The 22,218-nt window shown below is 39.4% G+C and overlaps 1 protein-coding gene across 5 annotated transcripts; it reads left to right on the top strand.

Annotated features, from left to right (window-relative positions):
• Positions 1–617: 617 nt before the first annotated feature.
• On the top strand, positions 618–20,899 carry MTERF1 (mitochondrial transcription termination factor 1). Of its 5 annotated transcripts, none has more exons than XM_023544437.2 (3): positions 620–668; positions 1,385–1,432; positions 5,846–20,899. In XM_023544437.2, exons 2-3 carry the CDS (start codon positions 1,428–1,430, stop codon positions 7,041–7,043), a joined length of 1,203 nt encoding a protein of 400 aa, XP_023400205.2. In that variant the 5' UTR covers positions 620–668; positions 1,385–1,427; the 3' UTR covers positions 7,044–20,899. The 5 variants fall into 5 exon arrangements, with proteins under 5 accessions (XP_023400207.2, XP_023400205.2, XP_010585583.2 ...); XM_010587281.3 differs by having other exon boundaries at positions 621–672; XM_023544438.2 differs by lacking the exon at positions 620–668 and adding an exon at positions 679–1,278.
• The last annotated feature ends 1,319 nt before the right edge of the window (positions 20,900–22,218 follow it).

The raw sequence follows: 22,218 nt of genomic DNA, 5'->3' as shown, positions 1-22,218 counted from the left end.
GTTTCAGTCACTTCCAGTCTTTAAACCCAGTCTTTAAATGGCCTAAATTCGTCACGCTTTCAAAAGAACCAGATTTAATTCGTGCTGCAAGCACGTAAAGTGAAGTCCACTGGAATTATGATTCCCAGCCTGAAGGCTGGTACTGAATTTGGTCGAGCAGCCACACACCAGGATTTCAAAGGTAGACGAGGAAAGAGGGCGTATCTGCGACCGTTTACCAGCCTCGGAAAGTACGCGCTTTCACGCAACAAAAGCCGACGTGTTCATCTGCATCGGTAACCGCATTGATAACGGTAATCGCCCTATCAGGCGGCACAATTCATGTTTCTAATAGCGACCTCCCCGCCGCGTGTAGCCTGCAGGGAGTGGAGCTCCTGCAGCTCCCCAGCAGCTTGTCTTTGTCCACCTGCCTAGGCCGCGAGGCCCCGGGCCCGGTCCTCTAAAACCCACCTCTGGCGCCAGTTTCCAGGCAGTCACTGCGGTCTTCTGCCGCCCTCTGCCGAGTCCCTAGCGTAGCGCCGTGGAGGGTCAAGGAACGGCCGCCGGGGGGCGCAGGGCCGGAGACGTCACCTCTACGCGCGGCCTGAGGACGGAAGTTGTCTTGGCTACTTCCGCCCCTCATTTCCGCTCCGGCTCTCTGCCCGGGAAGTCAGCGCCGAGTGCTGCGCGTAGGTACAGTTGAAAGGGTGGCGCGGGGTTCCGCTGTGGCTCTGCTTTCTTTTTTTTAAGAGACAGGTCAGCTTAACTGATGTACCCATTGCCGTCGAGTGGATCCCGACTCAAAGCGACACTATAAGACAGAGTAGAACTGCCCCATAGAGTTTCCAAGGAGCGCCTGGTGGTTTCCAACTGCCGACTTTTTGGTTAGCAGCCGTAGCTCTTAAGCATTAGGCCACCAAGGTTTCCTGAGTTATGGACAGCGAGGTCCTATTCCCGCACAGCCTCTTACAGAGTTGCCTTTGGGGGAGGAAGAGGGATGGAAAAAGAGCCCATTTTATGCAATTACCATGGTCTTTAGTTAAGAAAGACCCACCCGAGTTCAAAGCCTGCATTTCAGCTTTCTTACTAGCTGCAACAAGCTAGTAAGGGTGCTCAGCGATGTTTTGCAATTTTGTAATCTAGGAATGATGCCTACCAACTAGGTTGTTGGGGTTTGAATAAGACAATGTATTCGAAGCACTTAGTTCCGGTTTTACAAATCAAATCCGTGTTTCAGCCTCAGGTGTACACTTGCCTTTTTCTTCTTAGCAAGTTTGAGAAGTACTTAGTTTTCAAGAGGTAATTAGTTTTCGCGAGAACGTTACGTGGTGTTATATGGGATCAATCCGTTTATTCTGTCTTAAAAAATTCTGACCATATTGCCCCGTTTTTTGGCCCTCTCTAGGAACAGCTAATTTCGAGATCCAAAGTCCCGTTCCTTAAGACAGATGAGGTGAGAAATACATTTCTGTAAAAATCTTCAAAATATTTAGCTTATGTTAGAAGTAGATCAGCTGGAAAGTAGTACCCTGAAGGCAGTGATTAGTTATGTCTATTGAAAGCCTCTATATATTGGGCTGATTGTGGAGCAAAAAACCCGTTGCCGTCAAGCAGAGGGGAATGTAAATCCTCTTTATTCATTCCTTAGACCTCACAAGTTTCAAGTACAGAAATTTTCATTGTGTTTGGCAGTTATCCCTTGGGATAATGTTTTTGGTGCATTAAAAATGCTTGAGAGAGGTTGAAATCAATTATAGAATATTATTTTGAAATTTGTAGGTGGTTGATAGTTCTTGCATTAGGCTATTTAAATATTTATCTTGCTAGATGTTATAGGAGTGTTTCGAATGATGGTCTGGTACTAAAAGTAAAATGTTATTGATATTCTTGAGGCCTGACTTATTTGGTATAAAAACTAGGTAACAGTAATAGATATTTTCCATTACTTTTTTGCACCTCAGGTGAATTTGCTTTTACTTTTTGGTCTGCAAAATAACACGAGTTCATTAAATACAACATTACCGAAATAGGATATAGCTCCCATTAATCTCTCAGGGATAACCGTTGTTATTCCATTTTTTTTTTGTTTCTCTCTGCATATACTGATTTCCCTCTTCCACGCCCCCCTTTTTTATATAAGAAGTATTTTCCTAGCCCTACTGTTACACAGTTTGTCACTTACAGTTCTTGGATATCTTTCTGTTGTACTAGATTTGTCTCCTTTTTTTATAAGGTTGTACAGTATTACATAGCTAAGTCAGAATCGACGGTAACTTTTTTTTATAGTATTATATTGTATAGATATATCACAATTTATTAATCATTCTATTATTGGTGACCATTAGGGTTTCTTCTTTTTTGTTATAGGAAATAATGTTATAATGGCCATCCTTTTACCTAACAGCTCCATATTGTCCTTAAGTTTCCTTTGATACTCTCCACTAAGTGGAAATGCCATGTTATAGGGTATGAACATTAAAATTGTGGTAGATGGTGCCAAGTTGCCTTCCAATAAGGTAGTGGCAATATTCCCTTCCAACAATTGTATATGAGAGTTTTGCCTGTTTCCTCACTTGCTCACCAACAGTCAATATTATTAGTTACTGTTGTTTTTAAGGCTTAGCTGAAACTACTCATACCATGGTCTTGATGAATTTATTGCATTTATAATATTGCAATCAAGACCAAATTTTAGTTGCCAGTTTTAAGTCCAGTTCAGCTCTTTTAAGAAAAATAAATATAATACCAAGTTTTAGATTCCTTACTAATAAATTATTGTGAAACAAATGATTCATTTCAAAAGTAACTGTTTATTAAAGATTTGTGGGAAGATAGTATTTGATTGGGACCTTGTAGGATAGGTAGGATTTTAAGAGGCAAGTATCAGGAGGATGGACCCCTCTGAAAGAAAGAATTGTTTAAGCAAAGGCAGGGAGACAGGAATGGGCAAAGATGTTCAGAATCAGAGATTGGAGAGGTAGTGTGGTTGTGGAACAGAAGAGCTGGCTAGAAAGATAGTTGGAACTAAGCAGTGAAGGGCTTTGGAAGGTCAATCTGAAGATTTTGCTTTCAGGACCAGTTGCCATCAAATCAGTTTTGACTCATGGTGACCCCATGTGTGTCACAGTAGAACTGTACTCCATAGGGTTGTCAGTGGCTGATTTTTTGAAAGTAGATCACCAGGCCTTTCTTCCCAGGTGCCTCTGGGTGGACTTGAACTGCCTACCTTTCAGTTAGCAGCCAAGTGGGTAGTGGAAGGCCACAGAAGGTCTTTAATCAGGGAATGAGGGACATGATCACATCTTTGTTTTACAAGTATCACTGGTGGTAGTCTTGAGAGTGGTATCAGAGAAGCAAGGGCTTGAAGGAGAGGACAACAGGAAAGAGTAGAGGACTTGGATTTCAGAGATACTGAAGAAATGATCTACATGATTTGATGACTGGGATTGAGCAAAAGGAAGAACACAAAGCTCATTAGATTTTTAGCATGAGTGACTGTTATATAGTGATAGTGATAGTAATCAAACGAAGGCTAGTGTTTGGGAGCTGGGAAAAGATGCTCTGTTCTGCCTTGGACATGCTAATTCATCTGAAAGCCATTCCAATGGAGAATGAGTTATACCCAAAGACGTAAAATCCATCTGTGACAAATTCAGGAGAAACCTAAATAGATTGTTACTCTTTTGTTAAGAATTTTGGTGTATATTTTCACGTTTTTAAAGTCTACCATTAGTAGAATTTCTTTTGAGCATTCTGTGGTGCTGTCAGCCCTGTTTACTATGGTGTTAATAATTTCAAGAGAGTGCACTTCCTAGAATAGTAGTCTTCAAACTTTATTTGATTGCGCATACCATCAATAAAAAAAATTTGGTCATGTGCCTCCACTATATGTATATTTATTGGTTGTTTTTTTTTTTTTTAGTTATGTACCTGTCTTACAGTACTATTATACCGTGTACATTATAAAAGATACTTAAAGAGTAGAAATTTTAAAAGGTTAAAGCAAGTATAAATTGGAGTTCTACTGTTTTCTTCCTACATCCCATTTGGTCATCTTGTAATAGGTAGGCAGTTCAAATCTACCGGCCACTCCTTAGAAACCCTGTGGGGCAGTTCTACTCTGTCCTATAGGGTTGCTAAGAGTTGGAATCTGACTCGACTACAATGGGTTTGATTTTGGTTTGGTTTGGCCTGATCTACAGCTGTCAGTGTTGTGCCCCATTATCCAGTAGAGGTCACCACTGAGCATCTGAAAGAAAGAACAAGCTATGTGAGGTGGAACCTTCATTCTTTAGTTAGAAGGAGGCTCTTATTTTTAGGTTTCTAAATTCATGTATTTTGGAGGAGTATGTAGTTGTACAGAGTAGTATGTGGTTTTATTGAGATGCGAAGAAGAGTGAGCTTAGTAGGGTGTTGAGCAGTCTAAAATGCGCTTTCCTTTTTGTTTGATATTTGCTTTGTGAGTGTCCTGCATTTTGGCTTAAATGTTATTTGATTCTACAGTTTTAGAATCTTTTCCCAAATTCTTTGAGGATCTGTAAACTCTGTGAGCTACAGGAATGCTTCTAGCCCCTAGGCATAATCCAAATTCTTGTTATAATTGGAGTAATTAAAAGGATAGCCACAAAGAGGGCTTTCCCTGAAACTGATCTTGAAAGCAGTGTCCTAAGCCGGACATGTTAGTGGTGGGTTGAAACCATCTATCTGTTTTCTATTTTAAGGCATAATTAGAAGAGGGGAAAATGGAAATGCCCCCTTCGATCAATAAGAGCCTGTTGTTAAGTAATTAGAAACCAAGAGCTCAGTTTGTCACAACTGTATATTCTGAAAATGTGAAAATACAGTTTTAAGAAGATATGGAGATGCTCATTTTATGTTTATCATACTTAAATTTATACGTTTTTTGCTGCATTTTTAAATCATCAGGAAAATGAGTTACTGAGATTTTAGGCACTTGCTAGAAGTTAGATATGTTGTGAAACAGATGCAGACAGCCCTGTCTTGTGTAATGTGGTAACGTGGTGATGGGGTAGGGGAAAATGATTTTTATGTTTTCATACCATTTCTTAGCAGAGTTCCACATGTGGTAGACTGTGTGGATTAAATACCACAACATGATCATCTCGAAGATGAAAGTTGTTGGGTTAGAACCGAGGGGACACACAGGGTAAACTGAGTGAGATGGAGGTTGGAATCAGGAGTTGTCAAGCCAGAGGTTTATTTGAGCTAAGAATTAAGGCTCTAATGAAAGCAGAGGTTTAAAAGGGACCACAAAGCTAGAAAAAGGTATAAAATAGAAATTAGGTAGTCAGAGGTGTTGGTTTTCAGGACTAGGTTTAGAGTTTGAAAATTAGTAGGACAGAGCAAGGAAGAGACAAGAGCAAGCAGAAGCAAGGAAGCCTGGTATCTGTAGGCAGGGGCAAGGACAAAGATGTGGAGACGTGGAGCACAAGACAATCAGAGGTACCAGTTACTAGGAATAAGCCAAAGGTTTGGAAACTAGGAACGTAGAGCAGAGAGAGAAAAGGCGAGACAACTGGTTTTGGGTGGCCAAGGCAGGCAAAGTCCATTACTCCCTAAGGATAAAAAGAGCAAGATAAGGGTAAGAATAATTTGGGGCAGTGATCATGTTGTCTTGCCTTTCTTTATACCAAGAGTGGGAGAAGGCCGGAGCCATAGGTGAACATCAGAAGCAATGAGCTAGGGAGTGAGAATGTGGTGCCTGAATGGTTACCGCAGCACCAGGAGAACTGAAGCCATAGGCGTGTTCTTACAGAAATGACCATAATGCTTATGGGATCATAATTAGTCATTTAGTTGTTTAATGTACGTGTTTATATAATATCTTGTATGTTGTTTTACACAGCATTCCAAAAGGTTTGGGCTACCTGACCATTATGGCACCAAGAAACCTCTTGTATATGAGAAGTAACTTCATCCTCACTTCAAGATGCTGGATGATCCGATTTTCAACAGAAATCCTTTTCAAATCAGTTTCATTTAGGCTTTTTGGCGTGAAGTGTAATAACGCAGATGGCAAGTCTTTGGAGAAGGATGAGCTCTTGAACAACTTACTTACTATGGGAGTAGATATTGACATGGCAAAGAAACGACAGCCTGGAGTTTTTAATAGGATGGTTACTAATGAGCAGGACCTGAAGATGTTCCTTTTGTCCAAGGGAGCTAGCAAAGAAGTGATTGCTAGCATCATATCAAGATATCCACGAGCCATAACACGGACACCGGAAAGCCTTTCAGAACGATGGGATCTGTGGAGGAAGATTATGGCATCAGACCTTGAAATTGTAAATATTGTGGAACGTTCTCCAGAATCCTTTTTTCGGTCCAGTAACAACCTAAACTTAGAGAATAATATAAAGTTCCTCTACTCAATTGGATTGACCCATAAATGCCTTTGTCGATTGTTGACTAATGCTCCACGTACCTTCTCCAATAGTCTTGATCTGAATAAACAGATGGTTGAATTTTTACGAGAGGTCTGTTTGTCCTTGGGCCACAAAGATCCTGCAGATGTTGTCAGAAAGATAATTTTTAAAAATCCTTTTATCTTGATTCAGAGCACCAAACGAGTGAAAACTAACATTGAGTTTTTACAGTCAGCTTTCAACTTGAACAGTGAGAAGCTGCTGGCTCTGATATGTGGCCCAGGAGCTGAAATTCTAGGCCTTTCCAGTGACTGTGCCAAAAGAAACTACGCAAATATCAAAGAGAAGCTGTTTTCTCTTGGGTGTACCGAAGAAGATGTGCAGAAGTTTGTCTTAAGCTATCCAGATATGATCTTGTTGGCAGAGAAAAAGTTTAATGACAAAATAGACTACCTCATACAGGAAAAAATTAACATTTCACAAATAATTAAAAATCCTCGGGTTCTGGATTCAAGCCTGAATACTTTAAAAACTAGAATCAATGAATTGATAAATGCTGGCTATGACTTGAGTACATCCAGTATCACTCCTCTGTCTTGGAGTCTAAAAAGATATAAAGCTAAATTGAAAAAGTTAAATGGATGGAACACTGGGAATTTGAAAAATCTTTTAGTGTAGTCATATCATTTCATGTTGAATTTGGGCCTTTCGTCAAGGATAGATACATGGTCAGTGGCTAATAATCTAAGAATATGGCTTTCATGTGAAAAACCTGACTATAGGCTCCTTCTCTGTTAGACTGTAATGCCCCACACCTCACACCCAGAAGTATGACCTAGTGGAGATATAGGGGAAAATCTGTTGGTGGCAGAGCCCTGGCCACAAACTTTGATAGTAGACATTGTTACACAGCCTGGAAAAGCCTGGCACAAGCAAGGTAGGACAGCAGGATTGCATTATTAGATTTTGAGAAGAGATCATAGCAGAAATCCAGTTGCCCAACATTGGAGCGGGAGAGGATGAGCTGTGACTCTTCATTGGCCTCTAGGGATCATCTCTGGAGGGACTGGCTCCTGGGTCTGAACAGCCCGGGTGTCCTTAACTGGCCAAGACTCCCTGGGCTTAGGCTGTTCATTCATCCTTAGTTTATTCCCCATTAATTTGGGAACTGGTGCAGGACTGAGCTATGGAATCAGTTTTGAGAACCTGAGGAAGGTGTTCATGGTAAATGTCGTAACCAGGCTATCTCTGTCTTAACTATTTTCCTGTTTTTGATACTCTCCAAAATGATGCTTTTGCCTCTTCACTTTCTTCCGCTCTTTCCAAGATGACTGTTCTTTACCCCTTTGCTTTCACACTTCCCCTCACCCACCCAATCACAGAGGTTAGTGGAATAAAAAGAAACTAAAATGCATATAGACTTTTTTGTGATGATTTAAACCGTGTTCTTGGTAGGCAAGGACTTTTAGCCTTTTGACTAATTTCTGAGTGGAATTAGGTATAGTGACAGATCTACTGATAGAATCCCAATTTATGTCTCCGTTTCACTATTAATACCACAGGTATTTGGAAGTTGTACTTAATTGCAGTTTTGAGTGAACATTTATCTTAGGCTGGGTTCTCTAGAGAGGCAAAACCAGTGAAGCATACATATGTAGGTAGATATATGTGTATATATATATGTATATATTACTGTATCATTATCTCAAAGAAATGGCTCACATGGTTGTAGAGGCTCGCAAGTCTCAAGTCTGTGTCAGGTTGGAGGTTTCTGACTCGTGCAGCTGCAGGGGCTGATGAACGGCAGGTCAGATGGTAGGCTGCTGGCTCATGGCCTGAGGATGCCTACACATCCCAAGATCAGCATGTGATACAGCAGGCTGCTGGCTCAAGGCTCAAGAAATGGAGGTCAGATGATGCTGAGCTGGATGCAGGATCCAGAGTGAGCAAAAGCTGGCAAACTTTGCTAGAATGTCCATATATATTGGGTCAGGCCACAACCCTGAGGAAACTCCCCTTAGAACTGGTAGGCTGATCACATCAGAGAGGTGATTACATTATATCGCAAAGTGGAGGATAGTTATGTCATTACACAACTGCCACATTAAATCATTATGTAACTGCCAAACCACTGAGAATCATGGCTGAGCCAAGTAGACACACAACCTTAACCATCACAACACTGATGAACTTACGTACATGAATTGTTTTGTGTTCGTTATGAAAAATTTCAATATGGTGGTATCAGAGTTCTTCCACCTCCATTGGTTATTTCAGTGCCGCCTTAACCAGCTGTCAGGGTATCTTCAGTTTATGCCCACCATGATTTTCTTTCTTTTTTTTTTTACTTTGCAGTGGAAATGAATTTTATTCTCTAATAAAACACAATCATTGTAAATGCCTTTGAACAATACAAGGACACAAACTTCCAGCTAACCTGTTTATTCTTAGTATATAAAAAGGTTTATTTAAATCAGGGATTAATGATTTTTTAAAAATTCCTTTTGCAAAATTATCTTTTAACCCATTAATGAATGGCTTCAGTAGATTTCTTTGCATCACCCTTTGCTTTACTAAGACCTATGCTCGGAATTGACGGCACTGGGTGGGTATGCTGGCTTTCAGGAGCCCTGGTAGTGCAGTGGTTAAGCAGTTGCTAACCAAAAGGTCAGCGGTTTGAACCCACCAGCTGCTCTGTGGGAGAAAGATGTGGCAGTCTGCCTCTATAAAGATTTACAGCCTTGGAGACCCTATGAGGCAGTCCTCTTCTGCCCTACGGGGTCGCTATGAGTCAGAATTGACTGAAGGGTAATGGGTTTGGTTCATGTTGGTGTTAATACACTGCCGTATTCAATTTACTAAAACTTAGGATTTTTCATTAGTATTCATAAGGTAGTTTGGTTTACAACTTCTCCCCTCATCTTTTTATAGTTCTTTATTTTGGTAGCACTGCCACTTTGTCAGGTTTTTGAATCAGGGTTGTGCTAGCCTCATGAGATTAATGTGGAAGCTTTTTTCCCCCCTGTGCTTTGGAAGGAAACCCTGGTGGCATAGTGGTTAAGTGCTACGGCTGCTAACCAAAGGGTCTGCAGTTTGAATCCACCAGGCGCTCCTTGGAAACTCTGTGGGGCAGTTTTACCCTGTCCTATAGGGTCGCTATGAGTCGGAATCGACTGGACGGCACTGGGTTTGGTTTTTTTGGTTTTATGCTTTGGAACCACTTGAAAACTAGAAATTATCCACTCCTTTAGAGTTTGGAGGAAACCTCATGGCATAATGGGTAAGTGCTACAGCTGCTAACCAACAGGTCAGCAGTTCAAATCTACCAGGTGCTCCTTGGAAACCCTATGGGGCAGTTCTACTCTGTCTTGTAGGGTTGCTATGAGTTGGAATCAACTTGGTGGCAATGGGTTTGGTTTTTGGTTTTTTAGAATTTGGCAGAACTTGCCTGTGAAAATAATCTAGGCCTGGTGTCTTGTTCAGGATAGAGCTTTGATAACAATGGGAAGTTGTAGAGGCTTGTATAAATAAAGGCTTTTGACCTAGATTTTCTTTGTGGATATCAATATAAAGCTCTCTTTTGACTTAGTTAATGCATTTTGCTTTGAATTTTATGTTAACATTACTATGCCTCATGTCCATACAAAAACTTGTACACCAGTGTTCATAACAACTTGTAATAACCGAAAACTGGAAATAACTGGTGATATATTCATATCCTGATACATCCATGCAGTGGAATATTACTCAGCAGTACAAAACAATGAACTGTATATACATGTAACAACATGGATGAATCCCAAAATAATTATGCTGAATGAAATAGCCCAGATGAAAAAAAGACTACAGTCTCTATGATTGCATTTATATAAAATCCTAGAAAATGTGTAAACCAATCTATAGGGCAGGAAGCAGACCAGTATCTGGGGGTGGAGATGGGGTGAGGTGGGGAAAACCAGGAAGGAAGAATTACAAAGGAGCACAAGGAAACTTTTTCAGGTGATGTATATATTCATTTTCTTGATTGTGGTGTTGGTTTTGTGAGTGTATAGGTATGTCAAAACTTAAACTATAAATTTTAATTATGTACATTTTTGTGTACTTCTGTTGTTAGCTGCTGTTGAGTTGGCCCTGACTCATGGTGATCCTATGCACATCAGAATGAATGCTGCATGGTCCTTCTCCATCCCCGTGATCAGCAGTCAATCAGACTGTTTTGATCCATAGGATTTTCATTCACTGATTTTTGAAAGTAGATTGCCAGTCCTTTCTTCTACTCTGTCTTAGTCTGGAAGTTCCTGTAAAGCCTGTTCAACATCATAGCAACATGGAAGCCTCTGCTGACAGGTGGTGGCTGTGCGTGAGGTGCCTCGGGAGGGAATTTAACCTGGGTCTCTGCATGGAAGGTGAGAATTCTACTACTGAACCACCATGTTCTTCAATTATACCTCAATAAAGTTGAACAGTCCATCCTTGCATCACTGATTTGGCATGCTGTTTTTATCTAAATTTCCATGTATGTATATGTTTCCTAACTCTCTTCAGTTCCATCAAACAAATGTATTTGACTTCGTATTTCTATATCAATATTAAGAATTGAACAGTATCTTTTTTCAATAGTATTGGGAGACATGGGAAACCATCTAGAGGAAAAAAAAGATTAATTCATACTCACAACAGCAGAGTAGACTCAAAATGGAGCAGTCTCGAGCCCTGTACTGCTCAGCCTTTGCCTTAGCCTTGTACCTAACCACTTATGCTCAAGTTGGGCTATGGCATGAGTTAGACACTGGGTTGAATACCAGTGGCTTTTTATTCTAGAGGGTTTCCTTGGACTTGACTGTGATCTTTGGACTGGAATTTAGCAGGAGAGTAGCTACTCCCTGCTTTGGTCTTGCTATTTCTCTGGTGCAGGTTAATTTGGACTTCGACTTTTCTCCCACAAGAGCACAAGGGCTCTGGTGAAATCCCATGCCCGATGGAGAGCCAATGTGTTACTTTGATTAGTAATAGTAAACTGACTGGATTTACTTTCTTAGCAGCCACACACAGCTGCCTTTTCTAATGAATGTTGGATGCAGGGATTCAGGTGAGGCATTTCTTCCTTTGTGCTTTCCCGGCGTACTGATGGTCATGTTACCCTCGATACTAAATAAAGTCTTTATAGCAAAATCAGTTCACTTAGGTCAGTGTTAGCCCACTCTGCATTTTTGAATGTCTCTCTCAGACCTGGTCAGCTTTTCAGAATGCGTATTTTTCCTGACTGAAGCTACATGATAGTTTCTGGGTGGTGCAAGAGATTAAGTGCTTGGCTACTAACCAAAAGGTTGGTAATTCAAACACACCCAGAGGTGCTTCTGAAGAAAGGCCTGGTGATCTGCTTCCAAAAGTTCACAGACTTGAAAACCTATGGAGTGCAGTTCCGCTCTGGAATATATGGGGTCACCATGAGCTGGAATTGACAGTACCTGGTGGTGGTGGAAGCTGCAGGACTGCGTTTCACGTCAGCACGATTGCAGCCTATCGGTTTAGCTAAACGTGATAAACTATTTACAGAGTGAAAGATTCAGTTTAGTGTATGATTAATAAAAAAGGTAACTGATAAAAGGATTAGAATTGGGTCTGTTCATCCTGTATTTACTTGTATGGCACTGTTTTGGGTAGAACCTCATGAACTGCAGGGGGACACCAGACCATCTGTTCTACTAATAAAACCTCCCCATTTGCTTGAATGTGAGCATAGTATTGTCATGCTGATGATTGGCGATCAACAGAAGATAACACAAACGAGCCTATTTTTTTGAGGTCCTTTGTAGGCCTGAGATTTTTACATTGTGTAAGTAAGGTGGCCCCTGAAATTTTTGTGGCCGGTTTTACATATGCCCTTTGTATCTGAAATTCAGCTTTGGAACCACTTGGCACAGTGGTTCCAAAACCTAGTTGATTCATGTCATTACAATCATCTACTGAGTATTTTTTCTAGAAATTCACTAGTTATTTCCCTACCACAGGGCATTTTTTTTTAACCGTGCCCCTCCGTAGGCTCCAGCTTCCTGCCACGTGGCCAGGGCTCATCTCTCTATAGATTGATGTTTCTTTTCTGTCTTGCACCTCTGTCCCAGGCTCCAGAGGGTAATGCCAAAGTTTCAGTTACTTGATTGTTAGTTGATCTTGAAGATCAATTTTATGGATCTTTGTCTAAATAAAGCCCATCTAAGCTGTGCCTAGAGGATCTCCTCTTTCATAGCCAAAATGTTCATTAAGTTATTTTCTTAAATAAGGAACAGTTTTTCCTTGAGATGTATTCTGGTCCTCCAAGGCATCTGGCTCAAACTGAATCTAAATTGAAACATTGATAATACTGAATTTTTCCTTTCCAGTGGGAAAATTTCTGTCTTTTTTGAGGAACTCCTGCTGTATTTGATGTTGTTTGAATAAGTAATACATGCTCGTGGAATACAGTTCTGAAGGCACAAAAGGATTTAGAGTGCAAAATGAATCCCCCTCATCCCCACCTAGTTAAGCCTACATTGTAACATAAAATATATACTGTTGTTTTAACTTTCTTTTTTTGTTTGTTTTTAAATAGCTTAGGGATCATTCTATATCAGCATATAAAGAGCTGCTTCATCCTTTTTAATGTCTGCATAGTAGTCCATCACATGGATATATCAAATATTTTTAACTGGTTCTAATTGATAGAAATTTAATCATTTAATGTATTGTTATTACAAATACTCCTGCAAGAACAGCTTTCAATATTATTTTTCATATGTACAAAATAACTATAGGACCAATTTGTAGAATGGAATTGTTGGATCGAAAGATATGTGCATGTTGAATTTCGACAGATATTGTCAAAATGCCTTTCAATTACACTTCTATCAACAATGTGTGAGGATGACCGTTTCTTTTTCACCAACAGCAGGTTTTCAATGATTAAGTTTTTTGATCTTTGCCAACCTGGTATCTCCTAACTTTAGTTTGTACTTAACTTTATTATGAGTGAGGCTGAACATCTTTTTGTATATTTGAAACCTCATGTATTTCTTTTTTTCTAATTTTTTTATCCCTGTTGCCCATTTCCCCCCCAGTTAAGCAGCTTATCTTACTGATTTGTGGAAGTACTTTATATATGAAGGGAATTAGCCCTTCAACTTTGATAATGCTGCAATTTTCCCCTCTAAATTTTGTTTTTTTTTTGATAGTATATTTTTTGCCATACAGTATATTATAATTTGTATGTAATTGGATTTATGTATCATTTCTCTCATGGTTTCAGAGTTTAGAAAGACTTTCCCGTTCTGATATTATAAAATATTACCCACATTTTCTTCTCATAGTTTTATGATTAAAATATTAAATTTCGATCCATCTTAATACCATTAATTGAATAAGCCTGTCTTCTTTGATGGATATCTGTTTCATGTCTATATCTGTGGTACCATTTATTTCCATTTATTCAGGTCTGTTTAATTTGTGTGTGTGTGTGTGTGTGACCTGCAAGAGCATTTAAAATTTTTTCTTCATATAGCTTGGGTACATTTCTAACTAAATTTGATCCTAAGCATTTTATCTTATTACTGCTATTGTAAATGAGATTTTTATTCACTTACATTTTGTAACTGATTATATACAGGGAAGCTAGCTATTGTCAATTTTTTTAAACCATTCTTTCCTCTGGTTTAATTGCTTCATCTGATAGTTCCATAACAATGTTAAATAATCATGCTAGTAATAGACATTCTTTTCCTTAGCTTTAATAGGAATATGTCTGGTGTTTCTCATTTAAGCATGATATGCAATTTTATAATGTATTGACAAAATTCTATTTTAATAAGAAGGCTTTTATTAAAATGAAAATTAAATGCCAAATTTGATCAAATGCCATTTTTTGCATCGATGGTGATTATGATTTTTCCTTTTGGTTAGGGTGAGTTATTGCTAATAATGAGTATTCTACCATCCCTGATATGAACTTAGCTGGCCAGGTATATTATTCTTTTAGTGTGCTTCTAAATTGTGTTTGGTAATAATTAAGTTATGATTTGTAAGTAGATATTTAAAATGAGACTGATCTGTGTGGTTTTGTTTGGTGCAATGTATGTTGGGTTTTATTGTTAGTGTTTTTTTGCTAGTTGCATTCGAACAAAACAAAATACAAATTCTCACTTACGGTACACTTCCTGGAGCCATGAAGGTTGGATGAACCCCTTGCCCCAAGATAATCTTTAAACCTTAAACCTAAAATACTCCCTGCAGTCTTCTTAAAACAAAACAGTAGTTTAGCTTAACTAGTAAACAATATCAGCCTTACGTGAACGTTAGACCTTCTCACCGTATCATTTATGTACCTTACCATCTCTTCTTGGCTGTCCTTCCTATTGTCTCTCTTTGTTTCATTCTGGGCATTTGTTCTGATTTATCCCACATTTACTAATTCTCTCTTCAGCTACGTCTAATCTGCTGTTAAACTCTTTAGTTATTGTATTTTTCAGTTCTAGAATTTCCTTATGCTTATTTTTAATTTTTTTTTGTGCTTTAGGTGGACGTTTACAACTCAAGTTAATTTCTCATACGAAAATTTATACACATATTGCTATGTGATACTAGTTGCAATTCTTATAATGTGACAGCACATTTCCACTTTTCACCCGGGGTTTCTTGTGTCCATTCAGTCAGTTCCTGTCCCTTCTTGCCTTCTCATCTTGCCTTTGAACAGGAGCCACCCATTTGGTCTCATTTATCTGCTTGAACTAAGAAGCACACTCTTCATGAGTGTTATTTTATAGTGTGGTCTATCTTTGAAGAGTGGGGTTTGGGAATGGTTTTAGTTCTGGGTTAACAGAGTGTCTGGGGGCCATGGCTTTGGGGGTTCCTCTAGTCTTAGTCATACCATTAAGTCTGGACCTTTTATGAGAATTTGAGTTCTGTTCCACATTTTCTCCCTCTTCATCAGGGACTCTGTGTTGTGTTCCCTGTCAGGGTGGTCATTGATGGTATCTGGGCACCATCTAGTTCTTCTGGTCTCAGGCTGATGAATTCTCAGGTTTATGCGGCTCTTTTGCCTCTTGGGCTAATATTTTCCTTGTGCCTTTGATGTTCTTCATTCTCCTTTGCTCCAGGTGGGTTGGGACGAATTGATGCATCTTAGATGGCTGCTCACAAGCTTTTAAGACCCCAGACACCAGCGGGTGGCAGAACATTTTCTTAATAAACTTATGCTAATTGACCTAGACGTCCCTCAAAACCATGGTTCCCATACCCCAGCCCCAGCTACTGTGTCCCTCAGAGTAGCATTTGGTCATGTCCTGGAAACTTCTTAGCTTTTGGTTTAGTCCAGTTGTGCTGACTTCTCCTGTATTGTGTATTGTGCTTCCCTTGACCTAAGATAATTCTTGTCTACTATCTAGTTAGTGGCCATTTTGACAATCATATAGTCTACTACGCTGGGAATGACAACTTGTAGAGGAATGGTATTGCATTCATTGTCAAAAAGAACGTTTCAAGATCTAACCTGAAGTACGATGCTGTCAGTGATAGGATAATATCCATATATCTACTTTACCACAAAGAAGACCAGTTAATATGACTACTATTCAAATTTATGCACCAACCACTAGGGCCAAAGATGAAGAAATGGAAGATTTTTATCAGCTGCTGCAGTCTGAAATTGATCGAACATGCAACCAAGATGCATTGATAACTACTGACGATTGGAATGTGAAAGTTGTAAACGAAGAAGGACCAGTAGTTGGAAAATATGGCCTTGGTGATAGATACAATGCTGGAGATCGAATGATAGAATTTTGTAAGACCAACGACTTCTTCATTGCAAATACCTTCTTTCACCAACATAAATGGCGAATATACACATGGACCTCACCAGATGGAACACACAGAAATCAAATTGACTACATCTGTGGAAAGAGTAGTTGGAAAAGCTCAGTATCATCCGTCAGAACAAGGCCAGGGGCCGACCGTGGAACAGACCATCAATTGCTCATATTCAAGTTCAAGCTGAAACTGAAGAAAATCAGAGCAAGTCCACAAGAACCAAAATATGACCTTGAGTATATTCCACCTGAATTTAGAGACCATCTGAAGAATAGATTTGACACATTGAACGCTAGTGACCAAAGACCAGATGAGTTGTGGAAGGAATGACATCAAGGACATCATCCCTGAAGAAAGCAAGAGGTCATTGAAAAGATAGGAAAGAAAGAGAAGACCAAGATAGATGTCAGAGGAGACTCCGAAGCTTACTTTTGAACATTGAGCAGCTAAAGTAAAAGGAAAAATTGATGAAGTAAAAGAACTGAACAGAAGATTTCAAAGGGCATCTTGAGAAGACAAAATAAAGTATTATAATGACATGTGCAAAGAGCTGGAGATGGAAAACCAAAAGGGAAGAACATGCTCGACATTTCTCAAGCTGAAAGAACTGAGGAAAAAATTCAAGCCTGGAGTAGCAGTAGTGAAGGATTCTATGGGGAAAATATTAAGCTACACAGGAAGCATCAAAAGAAGATGGAAGGAATACACAGAGTCACTATACCAAAAAGAATTAGTCAATGTTCAGCCATTTCAAGAGGTGGCATATGATCAGGAACCAATGGTACTGAAGGAAGAAGTCCAAGCTGCATTGAAGGCATTGGTGAAAAACAAGGCTCCAGGAATTGATGGAATATCAATTGAGATGTTTCAACAAACGGATGCAGTGTTGGAGGTGCTCACTTGTCTATGCCAAGAAATATGGAAGACAGCTTCCTGGCCAATTGACTGGAAGAGATCCATATTTATGCCTATTCCCAAGAAAGGTGATCAAACCGAATGTGGGAAATTATAGAACAATATCATCAATATCCAACGCAAGCAAAATTTTGCTGAAGATCATTCAAAAACGGCTGCAATGGTCTATCGACACGGAACTGTCAGAAATTCAGGCCGGTTTCAGAAGAGGATGTGGAACCGGGGATATCATTGCTGATGTCAGATGGATCCTGGCTGAAAGCAGAGAATAGCAGAAGGATGTTTACCTGTGTTTTATTGACTATGTAAAGGCATTTGACTGTGTGAATCATAACAAATTATGGATAACATTGCAAAGAATGGAAATTCCAGAACCCTTAATTGTGCCCATGAGGAACCTTTACATAGATCAAGAGGCAGTTGTTCACACAGAACAAGGAGATACTGATTGGTTTAAAGACAGGAAAGGTGTGGGTCAGGGTTGTATTCTTTCACTATATCTGTCCAATCTGTATGATGAGCAAATAATACGAGAAGCTGGACTGTATGAAAAAGAACGGGCCATCAGGATTGGAGGAAGACTCATTAACAACCTGTGTTATGCAGATGACACAACCTTGCTTGCTGAAAGCGAAGAGGACTTGAAGCACTTACTAATGAAGATCAAAGATCACAGCCTTCAGTATGGATTGCACCTCAACATAAAGAAAACAAAAATCCCCCCAACTGGACCAATGAGCGACATCATGATAAACGGAGAAAAGATTGAAGTTGTAAAGGATTTCATTTTACTTGGATCCACAATCAACAGCCATGGAAGCAGCAGTCAAGTAATCAAAAGACGCATTGCATTGGTAAATCTGCTGCAAAGGACCTCTTCAAAGTGTTGAGGAGCAAAGATGTCACCTTGAAGACTAAGGTGCACCTGACCCGAGCCATGGTATTCTCAATTGCATCATATGCATGTGAAAGCGGGACAATGAATAAGGAAGACCGAAGAAGAGTTGATGCCTTCGAATTGTGGTGTTGGCGAAGAATATTGAATATACCATGGACTGCCAAAAGAACAAACAAATCTGTCTTGGAAGAAATACAACCAGAATGCTCCTAAGAAGCAAGGATGGTGAGACTGCATCTTACGTAATTTGGACATGTTGTCAGGAGGGCTCAGTCCCTGGAGAAGGACATCATGCTTGGCAGAGTACAAGGTCAGCGGAAAAGAGGAAGACCCTCAACGAGGTGGATTGACACAGTGGCTGCAACAGTGAGCACAAGCATAACAAGGATTTTAAGGATAGCTCAGGATTGGGCAGTGTTTCGTTCTGTTGTGCATAGGGTCGCTATGAGTCAGAGCCGACTTGACTGCACCTAACAACAACAACAACAACAATCTAGTTAGTGAATTCCCCTCTCCCTCCCTCCCTACCCTCGTAACCATCAAAGAATGTTTTCTTCTTTGTTTAAACCTTTTCTTGACTTCTTATATTAGTGGTCTTGTACAATATTTGTCATTTTGTGACTAATTTCACTCAGCATAATGCCTTCCGGATTCATCCATGTTGTGAGATGTTTTGCGGATTCATCATTGTTCTTTATCATTGAGTAGTATTCCATTGAATGTACCGTAATTTGTTTATCCACTCATCTGTTGATGGGCACCTAACTTGTTTCCATCTTTTTGCTATTATGAACAGTGCTGCAGTGAACATGGGTGTGCAAGTATCTATTCATGTGATGGCTCTTATTTCTGTAGGATATATTCCAAGGAGTGGGATTGCTGTATCGTGTGGAACGTCTGTTTCTAGCTTTTTAAGGAAGCACCAAATCGATTTCCAAAGCAATTTTACCATTTTACATTCCCACCAGCAGTGCATAAGTGTTCCAGTCTCTACACAACCTGTACAACATTTATTATTTTGTGTTTTTTGGATTAGTGTCAATCTTGTTGGGGTGAGATTGTATCTCATCTTAGTTTTGATTTGCATTTCTCTAATGGCTAATGATCGTATTTCCTCATGTATCTGTTAGCCAGCTAAATGTCTTTTTTAGTGAAATGTCTGTTCATATACTTTGCCCATTTTTTAATTGGGTTGTTTGTCTTTTTGTTGTTGAGACATTGCAGTATCTTGTAGATTTTAGAGATTAGACCCTTATGGGATATGTTGTAGCCAAAATTTTTTTCCCAGTCTGTAGATTATCTTTTTACTCTTTTGGTTAAGTTTTTTGATGAGCATAAGTGTTTGATTTTTAGAAGCTCCCAGTTATTTAATTTCTCTTATGGTGTTTGTGCATTGTTAGTTATGGTCTATATTCTGTTTATGCCATGTGTTAGCGCTCCTAGCATTGTCCCTATTTTTTCTTCCATGATCTTTATCATTTTAGATTTTATATTTAGGTCTTTGATCCATTTTGAGTTAGTTTTTGTTCATGGTGTGAGGTATGAGTGCGGTTTCATTTTTTTGCAGATGGATATCCAGTTATGCCAGCACTGTTTGTTAAAGGGACAGTCTTTTCCCCACTTAACGAAGTTTGGGTCTTTGTCAAATATTAGCTGCTCATAGGTGGGTGAATTTATGTCTGGATTCTCAATTCTGTTCCATTGGTCTATGTATCTGTTGTTGTACCAGTACACCAGGCTGTTTAGACTACCATAGTGGTGTAATGGATTCTAAAATCAGGTAGTGTGAAACCTCCCACTTTGTTTTTCTTCTTCACTAATGCTTTACTGGGAAACCCTGGTGGTGTAGTGATTAAGTGCTATAGCTGCCAGCCAAAGGGTCGGCAGTTCGAATCTGCCAGGTGCTCCTTGGAAACTCTATGGGGCAGTTCTACTTTGTCCTATAGGGTCACTAGGAGTCAGAATTGACTTGATGGCACTGGGTTTGGTTTTTTTTAATGCTTTGCTTATTTGGGGCCTCTTGACGGCACTGGGTTTTGGGTTCCCTTTTATATGAAGTTGGTGATTTGTTTCTCCATCTCATTAAAAAATGTCATTGGAATTTGGATTGGGATTGCATTATATCTGTAGATTGCTTTGGGTAGAATCGACATGTTCACAATGTTGAGTCTTCCTATCCATAAGCATAGTATGTTTTCCCACTTACGTAGGCCTCTTTTAGTTTTTTGTAGTAGCATCTTGTTGTTTTCTTTGTATAGGTCTTTTATGTCTCTGGTTAGGTTTATTCCTAAGTATTTTGTCTTCTTGGGGGCTATTGTAAAGGTATTGAGTTGGTGATTTCCTCTTCGAAGTTCTTTTTGTTGGTATAGAGAAATACAGCTGATTTTTGTATGTTTGTCTTGTATCCTGATACTTTGCTGAAATCTTCTATTAGTTCCAGTAGTTTTCTTGTGGATTCTTTGGGGTTTTCTATGTATAAGACCATGTCATCTGCAAATAGAGATATTTTTACTTCTCCCTTACAATTTTGGATGTGCTTTATTTCTTTTTCTTGCCTTATTGCTCTGGCTAGGACCTCCAGCACAATGATGAAAAAGAGTGGTGATAAAGGGCACCCTTGTCTGTTTGCTGTTCTCGAGGGGAATGCTTTCAGACTCTACATTTAGGATGATGTTGGCTTTGTATAAATGCCCTTCATTATGTTGAGGAATTTCCCTTCTGTTCATGTTTTGCTGAGAGTTTTTATCAGGAATGGGTTTTGGACTTTGTCATTTGCCTTTTCTGCATCAGTTGATAAGATCATGTGGTTCTTATCTTTTGTTTTATTTATGTAATGGATTACATTGTTTTTCTAGTGTTGAACCATCCCTGCATACCTGGTATGATGAAGTTTTTTTTTTTTTTTTAATACGTTGTTAAATTCTGTTGGCTAGAATTTTGTTGAGGGTTTTTGTGTCTATGGTCATGAGGGTTATTGGTCTGTAATTTTCTTTTTTTTGTGGTGTCTTTACCTGGCTTTGGTATCAGGGTTATCCTGGCTTCATGGAATGAGTTCAGGAATATTCCATCCTTTTGTACACTTGCTGATTTTTATAGTTTCTGGTTCTCCACCAAAATTCATGGCCTTGTTTTTTATTTCCTTGAACATATAGGGAATAATTATGCTTCAAACATTTAATTATAGAACATTTAAAACATAGAAAAGTTGAAAGAAATTTTTCAGTGAATACCTGTCTACTGTCTGTATTCTATCATTAACACTTTACTATACTTGGTTTATCACATATCTATCAATTTATCTCTCCCTGCAAACAGTTATTTTAATATCCATGTCTGGAGCTCTTTTTGTGTTTCTATTTTCTGTTTTCATTCATAGTCTTGTTTCCTCGTGTGCCTGTGTCTTAGTCATCTAGTGCTGCTATAACAGAAATACCACAAGTGGATGGCTTTAACAAAGAGAAGTTTATTCCCTCACAGTTCAGTAGGCTAGAAGCGCAAATTCTGGGCACCAGCTCCGGGGAAGGCTTTCTCTCTCTGTTGGCTCTGGGGGGAGGACCTTGTCATCAATCTTCCCTTGGTCTGAGAGCATCTCAGCGCAGGAGCCTAAGGTCCAAAGGATGCGCTCTGCTCCCGGTACTGCTTTCTTGGTAGTATGAGGTTCCCAGCTCTCGGCCTGCTTCCCTTCCCTTTTATCTCTTGAGAGAGAAAAGGTGGCGCAGGCCACACCCCAGGAAAGCCCATTTTACATTGGATCAGGGATGTGACCTAGTAAGGGTGTTACAATCCCACCCTAATCCTCTTTAACATAAAATTACAATCACAAAATGGAGGACAACCACAGACTACTTGGAATCATGGCCTATCCAAGTTAATACACACATTTTTGGGGGGGACATAATTCAATCCATGACAAAAAAAAAGCATGGTTATTTTTTGTTGTGTGCTAGACATTGTTTTGCCAGATTTTTGAAATAATTTGAGATGTAGAATGATGTTATTTTCTTCCACAGAAGACTTACCTTTGTTTCTGTCAGGTACCATGTCTGTCTTCAATCCAATTTCAGGAATTGAGACAATTCAGAACTGTGAAGAACTGCCTACTTCTGGTTTACCTTCTAGGATATAGCCTTTCTTAGTCTGAACCCAAAATGAGGAGTTCAACCCTTCTTTCCTTTCAGGTGCTGTAGTTTTATCCCTGTCCCT

Source organism: Loxodonta africana, chromosome 8, assembly GCF_030014295.1.
Source record: "Loxodonta africana isolate mLoxAfr1 chromosome 8, mLoxAfr1.hap2, whole genome shotgun sequence".
Classification (NCBI taxonomy): Eukaryota; Metazoa; Chordata; class Mammalia; order Proboscidea; family Elephantidae; genus Loxodonta; species Loxodonta africana.
The sequence above is the reverse complement of the archived record's forward strand: the minus strand, read 5'-3'. Positions and strand labels throughout refer to the sequence as shown.